The sequence below is a fragment of the Fistularia commersonii genome, chromosome 18, assembly GCF_037954325.1.
Source record: "Fistularia commersonii isolate RoL2024-O1a breed Wild chromosome 18, RoL_Fcom_v1.0, whole genome shotgun sequence".
In the NCBI taxonomy this organism is placed as follows: Eukaryota; Metazoa; Chordata; class Actinopteri; order Syngnathiformes; family Fistulariidae; genus Fistularia; species Fistularia commersonii.
Window position 1 is genome coordinate 14,594,323 of NC_141301.1, and position 13,837 is coordinate 14,608,159.

Genomic DNA, 13,837 nt, shown 5'->3' on the forward strand with positions numbered 1-13,837 from the left:
GTGGTGGGGAAATAATAAGCCTCTGTTTCTGGAAAGGATTAGAAAATTCTCCGTCCGACTCCTGGGGAAGACCTGGAAGGAGCTCCTTGAGTTGTTTCCCGACTCCGGCACGGCTCGACCCGACCTGAATATTCCGAGTTATTAGCTCTCATTTGCCAACCTTGCCAAAAAGAGCGTCATTCGGCAAATGTAACAAAAATACAGCAAAATAGCAAATGCGAAATCCCCTCCTCGCTTCCATCTAATTAACCGAGAAACTGTGAAAAATGAAATTGGCGAGGCAACTGATAACCGATCACTTTTAACTCTAATTGGCATTTAATGCGGCCTTTGTAACTACAATTTAACTACTTCAAAGTTAATGACTTCAAAGATTAATTTTGCACGGGCATTCATTTAATTTTTTTTTTTTTTACTACCCCCCCCTCCTCTGTGTGTGTGTGTGTGTGTGTGGTGTAAGGCTGCAGGCATGTTCATCCGCATCATACGCATCCCTTTATGGCCGCCGCCAGTTTATGATCCACGTCCGATAAAACCGCGTTCCCACATCAAGACGCCTCGTGTCGGACGTGTGTTTTCCCGCCTCGCGTGATTGGTCGGCTGCATCTCAGGTGCTCGGTTCCTCCGTCGCTGCTGATCTGCTGGTTTGGATGCTGGTCAAAAGTTCACCGTGCTTGTTATCATGAGTGTATTTGAAAAGTTTATCTCCCATCACGTTTTTGAACGTCACCCAGCAGTGGAGGCGCCAGGAACACATGACTGGGAGCTTTGGTGGATCTCGACATGGATCAAGTCCCTCCACTGTCGACCCACAAGATCTCGGGTCGCATCCCTCTGATCCGGCTCCCTGTGGCTTTTGAAACTAATTAATTTTTTTTTTTTTTTTTCCTTTTTAATTAACCCTCTCAGGCTCAAATTAAGTTGTGGCGTAATTAGCTAAGTAGCATTTAGCTGTCGCAAATCTGCAACATCTGCCTGGAGAGGGTTAAAATGTATTTTATTTTGGTTTTGCATTCTAAAAATCCCATTTTAAATTATGGCGATCTTGTAACGTAAATATTTTTGTTGCTCCAAATAAGCGACTGCACGTGCCAGTGAAAGGATGACGGCGCACAGAGAGACGACGGCATTTTTTAATCATTTAAGTTTGGAAATACAAGAAGGACTCAAATAGACATTGAGCATTTTACTTAAAATTAAACTTCCATCCAACTTCTTTTTCTCCAAAAGGTTTTTTTTTTGCATGCAGAAATGTTATTTCATTTTCTCTGCAGTTCATAGATTAAAAAAAAAATGCAAATTTTGTTTATACACAGCATACAGGCAAAAAAATGATAATATATGCCGTTTTAAATCATTTAAAAATTGCAAAGGTTTGTGTGGCTCCTGGTGTTTTCTTTGGCTCTTTGAGTGCTAAAGATCACCAACCCCTGCACTTGACGACTCACCAGGATGTGTTTTTAGCCCCTTTTTGGGAGTTTTTGACAGTTCCTTGCCAGGCTACAGTTAGTTTGTTGGTGCATTTGGAGCAGAGGAACCTGGAACCATCTTAGCTCCTTCTGCAAGACAGGGTCTTCTTACGGTTCAGTAGGAACTCATAGGATCTTGCTGATCGGCGGAACTCATAATCCAGTGTTTCCCAAACTACGGCCCGGGGGCTGGATACGGCCCGCCTCCATAATTTGCCCGGCCCCTGAACAATACCAGAGATGCATGATAATTTTTTTTTTGTCATCCTGGCCATATAATCGTGACTTGTACGTGCATAGAACGTAGCATTCTGTTCCACCCTTCTGCAGTCTTTGCCTTATCAGAAACCCCTCCCTTAAAGGAAAAAAAAAAAATCCCAGACACACCCCTGTCAAATAAAAAATAGATACAGAATGCAGGGTTTTTAACCTGCAGTGGACAAACGATTATTTTTTTTGTCCAATTCAAAGAAAAGGCTATTTGTCTCATCTGTCAAGAGACGGTGGTTGTATTCAAAGAACACAATCTGCGCTGACGCAACAAATCCCGTCACAAAGACGAGTATGATACCTCGCGAGGCCAATTGCGAGCAGACAAACTCTCAAAGCTAAAAAGTGGACCGTTAGCTTAGCGGAGTACATTTGTCCGCCGAGCTCAGCTGAACCGGTCCTCTGTCAGAGCCAGCTTTCGGGCGGCTCAACTGATAGCGAGCAGCGGTAAAATTTGTCAAGAAATGTTTGAATGCTGTCGCGGAGGAGGTGTGTCCCGAGGAGAAAGATGTCTTTTTAATGTCCTGAGTCTGTCGGCGACTCCAATCGCACGAAGGATTGAAGAAATTGGGGGTAATGTAGAGTATGTGCCTGGCCGCAGCAGAAAACAAAAGAATTGGACTTTATTTTCATTAGCGCTGGATGAGAGCACGGCTAATTGTTATTGGTGGAGTTAGCGCACACTTCGAAATGTGCCAGGATCCGGCAGCCCTCCAAAGTCTCAAAGAGACGACGACAGGGGAGAATATTTTTGTCAAAGTTTGCCAAACCATGGAGGAGGTGAACCTGGATCGCTCAAAGCTTGTTAGCGTCACGACGGACGGAGCTCCCACTATGGCGGGCGCTTCTCGCCGTCTCATTGGGACGAACGTTTGTCGGTAAGCTTACTTTCCTGACTTGAAGGAGCCATTCTGAGTACAAAGAAATGTAATAATAATGAAATCTACCGTGATAAAATCGGTTCTACAACCATACTGGTGTGGAAATGTGTTTTGTTGGTATCAGTTGGGTTTCATAGCCTGCTTGCCTGCTGGTTTTCACAGCAAATTCAATATGAGAGAGCTGAAAACAGTTGTGTCTGCAAGAAAGTTAACGTTCCTTGGTCGTTTTCTGTGAAAAACTTGAAAAGGGTTGTTATTCATTTCATTAATAATGTTATTATTTATCGTCTAATTTTTTTTTCCCCCTGTCAAGATCCCAGAGAGGGTTCATTTTTGATTTTGTGCGGCTTTCTGGAAAACAATAAACGTTTACGTTTAGACACCTCTGGGATCGTTACACTTTTTGTGACAAACCAGCCGGCCGTCAGAGAATGGAAAGTTATTTTTGCCCTCGCAGGAAAATTTTTGGGGACCCCTGTCACAAGCTGTAGCTTCCACCTCCGTGTTGTCCGTGTCGCCTCTTAGCGCCTTAAGCTTCCTCCTAGCTTGAGGTGCTTAGTGGTCATAGCTTTTTCGTTTGTCTCCTCACTGGGTTTTTTCCCCTTCGCAAAGAAACTTTCCAAAGACGTCTGCTTTTTTACTCATCTTGCGAGCTCAACATGAGCGTTAATGTATCACGCGACCGATCCGACATGCGTCAAGAACAAGTCGTATCAGATAAAACCCAGAGAATTCGGTCATTTTTCAAAATAAAATTCAGATTCGGAGAATAAATAAAAACGGAAATAATGTTATTTATTCTCTCCGTGCAGCTTTGACCGCTGCTTTACGCTTCTAATTTCACCTTTGACCTTTCTCACTCATAAATACAGTGTGTGCTCCCCTTTCCTGACCGCCGCTGATTTGTAGCTGGTTCTGTCAGATCCCCCTCCTCCGACGCCCCGAGCCTTGTTGTTTAGATTCTATTATTCTGAGCCGCTTGGCTGCTTCACCCCATTAATCCCCGCCGTTGTGTGTCGGTCTTTGTGTGTGTCTCCGTAGGTATGATGGTTGTAGAGCGGTAGCAAACATCTGAAACATCTGAGAACGGTTAACAACGTAGACTTGGACGCATAACGCAACATCAGACACACACATAACAGCTGGCAACCAACCGTGTGCAGACATGTGCCAAGGTGTGCTGGTCAGATCATGTCGAGGGCGGAGGGGTGATTTGTACCGAACCGTCCCCCTGAGAGCAAATGTGCGTCATCCCGGATGGTTGGTGAGTCAGACTGTGAAGAGAAAGCACTGAAATGAGTTGCCTGGGAGATGATTCGCTGTTTAGCATCGATGCTAAAATCGCCATTTTAAGAACGCTTTCAGATATAGGATCGTCAGACCACCGTGTTCATTTTCTGGAAATCCTCTTTAACTGATGGCGCGTTGGCTCGATCTATTTTTCCAACTTTGGTGTCGGAGTTTTGCATCATATCGATGTTGGATTTTCAAATTTCCAGCCGGTTCGGCTTCTACGAATGATCGGCCGACGGGGTCGGTGTTTGGTTTCTATTCAGCTAGAAAAGAAAAAACACACGCACATCTGCTACCCAGTTAGGGGTCGACAACAAAAAAAAATCAACAAAGTAGAATTTTGAAAAAAATCCAAAAAGAAAAGATGATTTTTTTTTTTATTTTTTTTTTACATATAACACAAAAAAGATCTCCTTGCAGCAAACATCTCCAGTAAGCATCCCAGGAAGAGATGATGTTTTTTGTGTTATATGTAAAATAAATCATCTTTTCTTATATTTGGTGTGCGAATCTTTTTAAAACTTTACTTGGTTTCTATTCAGGAACACAAATTCTTGCAGAATCATCTCCAAACAAGCACAAAAGTTGTTTCTTTTGTGAAAAGCACGACGAGAACCGGTCGAAAAAAATCGATTCGTGCTTCGCCGATGTCGATCTCATTGTCCCGTTGCAGATTTTCCGCGCCGGCGCCGCACACGGAGCCGTGTCGCGCTTCCTCTCCGGGCCAGTCCTTGGAAGCGCTTCCATATTCTTGCGAGTGTAAGCCGATCCGCTTGTCCTGGATTCCCAGCTAAACTTAGCAAAGTGACGGCGGGCCGTGATTGAGCGGTCGTCCGCCGGGCAGATCCGCCCACGGCACGGCGCTTCTGTCCCGAGTACCTGCTCAAAAAGAAAACATGAACTCGCTGCTCCGGTAGGGGATCGATCCGGCGACGCTGGCCGGGCGGAAACAAAGGGTTTAAGGTCAAGTGTAAACTGGAACTGATATTTTCCGTCTCCTTTGTTGATTTGTTTTCAAAGGGGGATATTCTTAAAAGGTCTAGTTCACCAGAAGTCGTCAACTAAGACACGAAACTTCGAAAGAACCCGATCGACCTATTAAACCTGATATCACTTTCAACCCAATAGATTAAACAGGATTAACAGAATATATGTGCGTGAATGAGATGAGTGGAGATCAAGAAGTTGGAGGATTTCAAGTACATGTGAGTGTGGACTTTGTGCTCTAGAAACACTGACAACAACCAAAAGACAGCAAGCAGAGCTGGAGGTTGCAGAGATGAAGATGTTGGGCTTCTCTTTGGGAACGACCAGGATGGAGAGGATCAGGGATGAGTCCATCAGAGACACACGTTAGATGTTTTGGAGTGAAGGTCAGAGAAGTCGGACTGAGATGGTCGGGTCATGGACGGAGGAGGGAAAATGAATTCTCAACGTTTCTGTTGTTTTTTCTTTTTTCCCCTTCATTTTTTTCGTCTATTTTTACCCTTGTTGTTCCCCTTGGTTTCTATTTTTTGAGGATGTCTTTCACAATCTTTTAATTCTCTCTTTTATTTACATTTATACTCATATTTATTGTTTTTGTCGTTGCGCTGCTGCGACAAAAGAATCCCCCCTACGGGGATCAATAAAGTGTATCTTCTCTTATATCGGTAGATGGATGCTGGAATCGGAGGCGTATCGATGTAGTGAGAGAGGAGGATCCCGATAACGGGGGTTTGATGGAGAAGTTTGAGTCGCCGTGGCAACCCCTGGAGGGAAAAGCCCAAAAGAAAAGAAGAAGAGATTAAACATTTATTCATAATCTGTTCTGCTAATCCGGAGACGATCACAGCTGTCATCGGGCGACAAGCCGAATTCCGCCTGCAGCGATCAATCACCTATCACTCGTCGTATCCTGACAGAAGAACGTTCACCCTCTCGTTCCGGAATCAGAAATAACCGGGCACGAGGTCCGGGGGAGAACGATAGCGGGAGCTTCGGCGAGGGGAAACGCGCTGCCGAGTTCACACCTGATAGCGCGATGATTACGTGCGTATTTTTAAATCCCGCCAGGCGGGTCGGGGAGGAACTCGGACGCCTACCGCGCATTTCATGGCTTCGCCCGCAGTCTCGTGGCCGTGACGCGCTTGCAAGCGTTTGGCCTCTCTTGGAACATCACCGTAATCGAGACGGGCAGGAAGATACCGGCGTGTTCCGTCTGTGCTCATGAATACACCGGCCATGTCCGAGGAAAGCCTTCCAGCGTTTATGGTAAAATGTATCTGACTCATCTTGGGTATTTTAGCACTTTTAGCTACGGTGAGTTGGCAACTCGTATCCTGCAAGTTTCAGCGGAAACCAACCCGTCCTTCGTGGTTTGTACCGTAATTTCCGGGCTATCGGGCACACCGGCTGAAAATAACTGAATAAATACGAAAATATACACAGGCCGTATTTGTCTATAAGCAGAAAATGTTAACTTTTGATGAAATACATACATTCGCGAATAGGTATTGTAACGCAGCTGATGAAAAAGATTGATTATAAATAGCAAAAGGAAAAGCGTCCATTTATTTTCCATCCCCGCTTTGTCTTCCTCCAGCCGATCGCTATCGTCGCACTAAAACCGTTGGAAAATTTCAAGAATTTTCCCGAATTTCACGGTCATTTCATCGACCCGATGCGACGAGGCTAAATGTTTTGACGGCGTGCAGCTCTCTAGCCCAAAAAAAATCCATAAATTAGCCGCAGCGTTCAAAATGTGTGAAAAAAGTAGCTCCTCATAGTCGGGAAACGACGATCATTTCTAAAGAAATGTTTTACTTTTAATTTTAATTTTTTTTTCTTATTTAAATTCAATTACTTTATATCAAAATTTTATTTTGAAAACAACATCCAGGACCATGTTTTTTTTTTTTTTTATAAATCAGCTATGGATTTAAACATCTGATTGAGATATATTCGCGTTCTATATTCGCAGCAGCTCAGCTCAGGACGTGGAAACCCGTTCGCTTTATATCTTCTGTGCAGGCCGACATTTTGAAACTCCTGCAAAAGCAGAACAAAAATGTGAATCTCCAAGTTTCGCACAAAAAAAATCCACCGGTTAAACACTTCAGCTGCTCCCGTCCGAGGACACGGCAAAACATAGAACGCGTAAATTCCTGTTACTCTTTATTTTCTATTTGCCTACACCTGCCGAGCTTCTCGATTTCCTGTTGACGTTGATCACGCAGCGTATGTGTGTGAGTAAAAGGAGTGCACACACACACATTCACATCACGATTTAATGGGTAAATTGCAGAGATCGCAGTGATTATCCGTCCGCTGGGATTCTGTCCTCTCTGCAGTTACGACAACGTGCCCGAGGGTTTCGATAAAACCGCCGGAGCCTCGTGATTCTTCAGCGTTCGCTCTCCCAAACCGTGAAAAGAGCCGAGTCGCCGATCGCTGCTCATTACTCGGGAGGACTGGAGGCTCCTCAGTGCGCCCACGACGGCCGCCGAGTCACGCGAGCCTAAACTTTAACCCTCGGAGGCTAAATGTGTCGACCCGGACGGAATATGTAGAATTAATGACGGACGAATCCTGCGGATGAAGGGCCGCTTTTGTGGGCCGGATAAAAGTCCCTGTGTTTTCTCCCTGCCTCGTCTTTTTCCCGTTTCCTCTTTTCCGTTTTAACGTTTTCCTTTCACTTCGGCTCGTCTTCTGATCACTTCGGCCGGCGACGACGCGTCGCAACGTCACCGACGGAGATTCAAACCCCGTCTCGCCCCTCGACTGTCGCTCCTTTGTGAGCGCACAGAACGCCTTTTGTCCGACGTTCATTCTGATATTCGAACAATGGCGCTCTCTTATCCGACCGACGGCCGACAGAAATTCTTATCCTCGCTGTTTCTCCGCCTGGAGATAAACATTAAAACCTTCGCTTGTGGAAAAACGAACACCCCCGTGGTGAAAATCCCACGTTTCGCCAAAAGATTCCACGCATCCGTAATGCACTTTTAATCTCAACGTGCTCCACGTCTCCCGTGGATCTCACGGCGTCTGCAACCTTTCAGAGGACTTTCAGAGACCTTGGAGGTGGAACGCGTGTCTGCCGCCCTCTGCTGGCGGAGGAACCGCACTGCAGGCCGAGGACTTCACGCCGACCTTCTGGCTCTGAGGTTTCACTTCCTGTCGTCTCGTTCCGACACAGGAACCGTCAGGTTTCAGCTCGAAAACCGCCGCCGTCGCTCTCGGTTTTCTAAAGAACGTATCGTCGTGGTTCCACCTCACGCCGAGAGGGTCCTTTTGTGTGTGGAGTCGGCGTGGGGTTCCTTCCAAAGCCCAAAAACATGCAGGAAGTCACCGGAGACCAGAAATCATCCGCACGTGTGAATATGATGATAATGAACTTCTATTTAATGATATAACGGCGGAGCATCGAAACTCCCTCCAACCTTCTAAATCATCTGGCGGCTCTTTACGCCGACCCGGTGACCCACATACTGTTTTCCAGAACCGCATCCCGATTATCTCGGAGGCGACGCAATAAACTTCGCCCCCCCCCTTCGTTTTTAAAAGCCGTAATCGGGTCGGATATTCTCGTCCGCTTGTGACACGAGCGCCGGGCGGGTCAGCGGCCGACGTCGGCCGGAGACGATCGTCTTCTCATTTCTGCAGAAGCCGAGACACAGTTGTGGGAAGCTATTTCTGTACGCCGTACGATGATGGATTCCAGGGAAAGACGGACTAAAATAGAAATGAATTCAAGGTCAGGGGGGTTAAAACCGTTCCTCCGAAGCAGCTAATAACATTTCCCATTAATCTTCCCTCCCGATTGAAACCGCAGGCTGAAAGGCGGCGTTGGAAAGGCCTCCCCCTGCGGGATGAACAAGTTGGAGGGGACTAATCTCCTTTATTAATTAGCTCAGCGGTCCTCAGACGTTTTAATTAGTCTGCACTCGCTCCCGCCGGGACCCGCGGCTCAGTGGCCGCTCGTCTCGCCGCTCCGCCGTCCATCTTCACCTTCCGCCGGTGGGATCCGGTCCGCCGGCCGTTTCAATTATCGGACCATATCGGACGGCGGGCGGTCGGGACCTTCGCCCCGGAGCGCGGCGACGGCGGCCTGACGTTGTCGTCTGCGGACGCGTGTGATAACGTGTTACTCGCGTTGTTACATGTGATAATTAAAATAACGAAGACAGGGAAGGTAGAGAGGAGCTCCTCAACCCTGGAGCTGCTTCACATTTGAATTTTAAAGCAATTTAATTCAGATTAGCTTGGCTTTAACCTGAACCGCACGGATGTGTGAATGAGGTTGTGAATGCTTATATGACTCGGGAGTGACAGGGTGAATTGTTTCATGTCTATATGACACGAGAATGAATAAATAGGTGGTTGTATGTGTATATATATATATACATATTTATGCATACATATATATGTGTGTGTGTGTGTGTATAAAATGTGTGAATGAGAGGGTGAATGCTTGTATGACACGGGTGTGAGATGGTGACTCGTTTCATGTCTGTATGACGTGAATGAATGGGTGGACGGTTGTATGTATACATATATGTATATATATTTATATATGTATATAACATGTGCATGAGAGGGTGAATCGTTGTGTGTCTATATGACATGTGAATGAATGAGTGAATGGTTGCATGTATATATATATATATGTATATAAAATGTGTGATTGACTGGGTGAGTGCTTGTATGCCTCTATATGATAATTGGATAAATGAGTGGATGGTTGTATGTATATATATGTATATAATATTTGCATGAGAGGATGAATCACTGTATGTCTATATGACATGTGAATGAATGAGTGGATGCTGTATGTATATATAAATGGTTGTATATAAAAGGTATGAATGACAGAGTGAATGCTTGTATGCCTCTATATAATAATTGGATGAATGAGTGGATGGTTGTATGTATATATAACATGTGAATGAAAGGGTTAATAATTCTTTCTATATGGCGTGTGAATGAGAGGATGAATGCTTGTATATATATATGAGGAGGTGGAGCAATCGTTTTAGGAAAACAAATTTTGCCTTTGGGGATTAATAAAGGGTAAATTATTTTTGTTGTTATTATTATTATTATAATTATTATTATTATTATTATTGTTGTTGTTGTTGTTGTTGTTATTATCATTATCATAAGCTGTCAATTAATCATTGTTTCTATTTGACGTGTGGATGAAAGGGTGAATGCTTGTATGTCTCTATATGATGAATGGATGGTTATATGTGTAAATATATGTATATATAAAACATGTGAATGAGAAGGTGAACACTTGTATGTGTCTATTTAACGTGTGAATGAGCTTTGAGACGGCGCCGTGGCCTCTCAGTGACCAGATGAAGATCTTCTGTGAGTTTATGGGGTTGGATGTCAGTGCAGCGCTCAGAAAAATGTCTTAGCAGCCTTTGATTCCACCGCACCCCTTTCCTTTTTGGACGTATCGTAATGGAGAGTTCGGAGATCCGCATTCCTTGAATCTGAATGTCACCTGAAGCTGCTATGAGTCACCGGCAGTCTGAGGTAAACAAGGCGAGTGAGATTCTTTTTTTTTTTCTTTTTCAATCTGCAAATTCCCGTCAGTGTTGCAACACACCTCTTTCTCATTTCAAAACCCGTCGAGAATCCAAATGATTTTACTAAATGGTTTTTACTTAACCGATCTGCTTGTCTGGAGGAAAAAAAAAAAAGGGATTGCTTCAGAATGACTGTGTGTACGTGAGTATGTGTGTGTGTGTGTGTGTGAGAGACACCTCTATATTTGGGGAACATCAGCAGACAAGTGACATCCAGGATGTGAGACGTGAACACAGAGGCCGCGGCGTGAAATGCCACACATTTGCTCTTTGTCATGCTGTTTTGTGAAGAATCTGCCTCGGGTGGTGGGATCCCATACACCCCTTAAATAGAGGTCCGTCTAATTATCGGCTGCGTGTGAAAATAAACCGACACAAAACCGCGTGGCCGCTGTATTCGGCGCGAGCCCCTCTCGTAGATCCTCGTCACAAGGGTCCAGGTCACACACACACACACACACACACGTCCTTTGGTAACGGGATGTGAGGAAGGCGTGGGACGCGAGGGACTTTGAGGCCCGACGCGTTTCACGCATCCGAAACCCGCGCGTCGATAAGCGTCCGAGGCGGGTTTCCGGAAATCCCCGGCGTTTGCTCGACTTCACTGATGGATCCAAAGGTGACTCGTGTGATTACTCCTCCGCTCGCGGGCGCAACTGCACCTTTGTTGACACTCGGATTGGATTTGGAAAATATTGATCCGGCGGTGTTTTTCCAGACTTCCGCAAAATGACGAGGTCATAGTTTAATCATCGGTGAGCTGCGCTGACGGGTCGCTTCGGAGGAAACGCGGATTATTCCGCAACGGCGGGAAAGGAACAGAAAAATAAAATCTTATTTAACTTTGGGTTTTTCCCTTCAGGGCTCCCTTTTCCCTTCAATTCCAGCATCCTTTCACTCTGGCTGATAGTCTTCTATCTCATAGTGAAAGGCGCAAAAAAACAAATACGCGGTTGTTTTCTTTCCCACTGAAGTTAATTTCACAATGCTAATTGTGGTCAAACAGACGATAGCGCAGGTTATCTGAATTTATCCGATACCTGGTTGCGACATGACATGCAAAGTTTCAGGAGTTGCGAGAAGAAATAGTTCCTCGGGGCCGATGGGGTGAGTCATTACGTCTCCTGACCTTATTATGTAACAGAGGTTTGCTAAGATAATTGTTTATCAGCATGTAGGGTCAATATTGTGACTGCACAAGAAGAGCAGAAGAATGAAACATTTTTTTTAGGGATTAATTGGACTTTGGCATCTGTAAAGATTACGTAAACTGCTGCTCATCCTGAGCGGGTGTTTTTTTTTTGTGTTACAGGAAGTTGTGTGACAGTGAGTCAAGCGGGATCACTTGTCGAAACTAAGGTGTGGCAGGTCTGCGTGGGCAAGGAGCGAGTGGGGAGGTGGGGTGGAGGAGGGGTGTGTGTGTGTGTGGGGGGGGGGGGGGGGGGCAGCCGCGCTGACGGTGCAAAAATATCCACACTGCACCTTTAACTCAAACACCGGGGAGTTTTCGTCGGGTGACGTCGGACGCAAACTGCGTGCAGAGGGGTGGGCAGGAAACACGACTGCATCGAGCTAACTGTGTTTACCCGGAACTAAACCGGAAGTTACCGCGCTGCCTTTCAGATTAAAACGATCAATCCGCGTCGGGTCATATAAAAGTGGATGCAATCCGAGGGTATATTATGAGTAAAAAAAACGCCGGGAAGAGTGTTTGTTTGAAGAGCAACCTTAAATAGGTCCTGGATTGGTCGCGGTGAGAGAAAAAGTTGTATGTGCTCTTATTTTGAAACTCCCAACCGGAAGCGACGCTCCCCGTTATATCTAGCTTGTCGGTAGCGGAGGCGAGCACAAGGCGCCCGGCGCTTGCAGAAACGAATCCGGCGTCGGAGGAGGAGGAGGAAGACTGGCAAAGCAACCGGTCGGGCCGTCAGTATGTCACCGAGCGCCTGCTGAGCGGGAGTCCGGGCTGTGATCACCTCCGTGGGGGCGACGGTCGCTGGCCACGCCCCGCAGCAAACCGCCGGAGCCCCAGACGGACGACGCTGTGGAACCATGCGGGAGTACAAGGTGGTGGTCCTCGGCTCCGGAGGGGTCGGCAAGTCCGCCCTCACCGTGCAGTTCGTCACCGGCTCCTTCATCGAGAAGTACGACCCCACCATAGAGGACTTCTACAGGAAGGAGATCGAGGTGGACTCCTCTCCGTCCGTGCTGGAGATCCTGGACACGGCCGGCACCGAGCAGTTCGCCTCCATGCGGGACCTGTACATCAAGAACGGCCAGGGTTTCATCCTGGTCTACAGCCTGGTCAACCAGCAGAGCTTCCAGGACATCAAGCCCATGCGGGACCAGATCATCCGGGTCAAGCGCTGCGAGAGGGTTCCCATGATCCTGGTGGGGAACAAGGTGGACCTGGAGGGGGAGCGGGAGGTCTCCTCCGGGGAGGGCAAGGCGCTGGCGGACGACTGGAGCTGCCCCTTCATGGAGACCTCGGCCAAGAACAAGAGCTCCGTGGACGAGCTGTTCGCGGAGATCGTCCGCCAGATGAACTACGCCTCGACGCCGAACGGCGACGACCAGTGCTGCTCAGCGTGTGTCATCCTCTAAAGTTTGCACCCTCAAGTTTTTTGCACGGTTCGGACGCCGGTTCCTGCAGAACCTCCATCCCCACCGCCGCCGCCACCACCACCACCGCCTCCTCCTCCACGCCACCATGAGAAAAGCGAGGGTGAACCTGCAGCTCCTGCGCGGAAACCCAGAGCCAAATGTCACACGTCTTAGAATCTAATCCACTTATTCCAGTGCCAGTGAGCTCTGAAATGAGGTCAGCCCGAGTTCTGACTGCAGCGGGACAATGTCAGGGCTGCAGGAAGTGCCTGGATCCTGTGCAGGACCCGGGGGGTGGTGGGGGGGGTTGGGGGGGCAGAGGAGGCCGGGGCGGGGGGTGGTGGGGGGGTTGGGGGGGCTCTCAGAACCTGCAGAGATGTTTAAATCTCTGCCTCCGAAAGACTCCGGTGCTTCTGTTCCAGTCGGCGAAGCTACATATCAAACGAGCGGAGATGTTCACCCGCGACCCTTGCGATGTCTTTGTCCCGCTGTGGAGCTCTTCTTCATGTGTCCCCCCCACCCTGGTGGAGGAGGAGGAGTGGGAGTGGGAGCGGCTGCGACGGGGAAGGGGGGGGTCCCGGCGCTCCCCGGGAATCCGGCTGGAACCGCTGGAACTAAAACCGACAAACAAAAAAAAAAAAAAAAAAAGGATATTTCTGGACGAGAGGAACTGAGAACTAGTTTATTTTGCGGGTGGAGGTGGAGGTGGGTGGGGGTTGCGGACCCGTGCTGTGGGTGG

At 47.3% G+C, this 13,837-nt stretch overlaps 1 protein-coding gene across 1 annotated transcript; it reads left to right on the plus strand.

The window, feature by feature from the left end:
• The first annotated feature begins 12,336 nt into the window (after window positions 1-12,336).
• LOC147224525 (ras-related protein Rap-2b) lies at window positions 12,337-13,384 on the plus strand. Its single transcript, XM_086164869.1, has one exon. It carries the CDS (start codon window positions 12,547-12,549, stop codon window positions 13,096-13,098), a length of 552 nt encoding a protein of 183 aa, XP_086020995.1. The 5' UTR covers window positions 12,337-12,546; the 3' UTR covers window positions 13,099-13,384.
• Window positions 13,385-13,837: the final 453 nt, after the last annotated feature.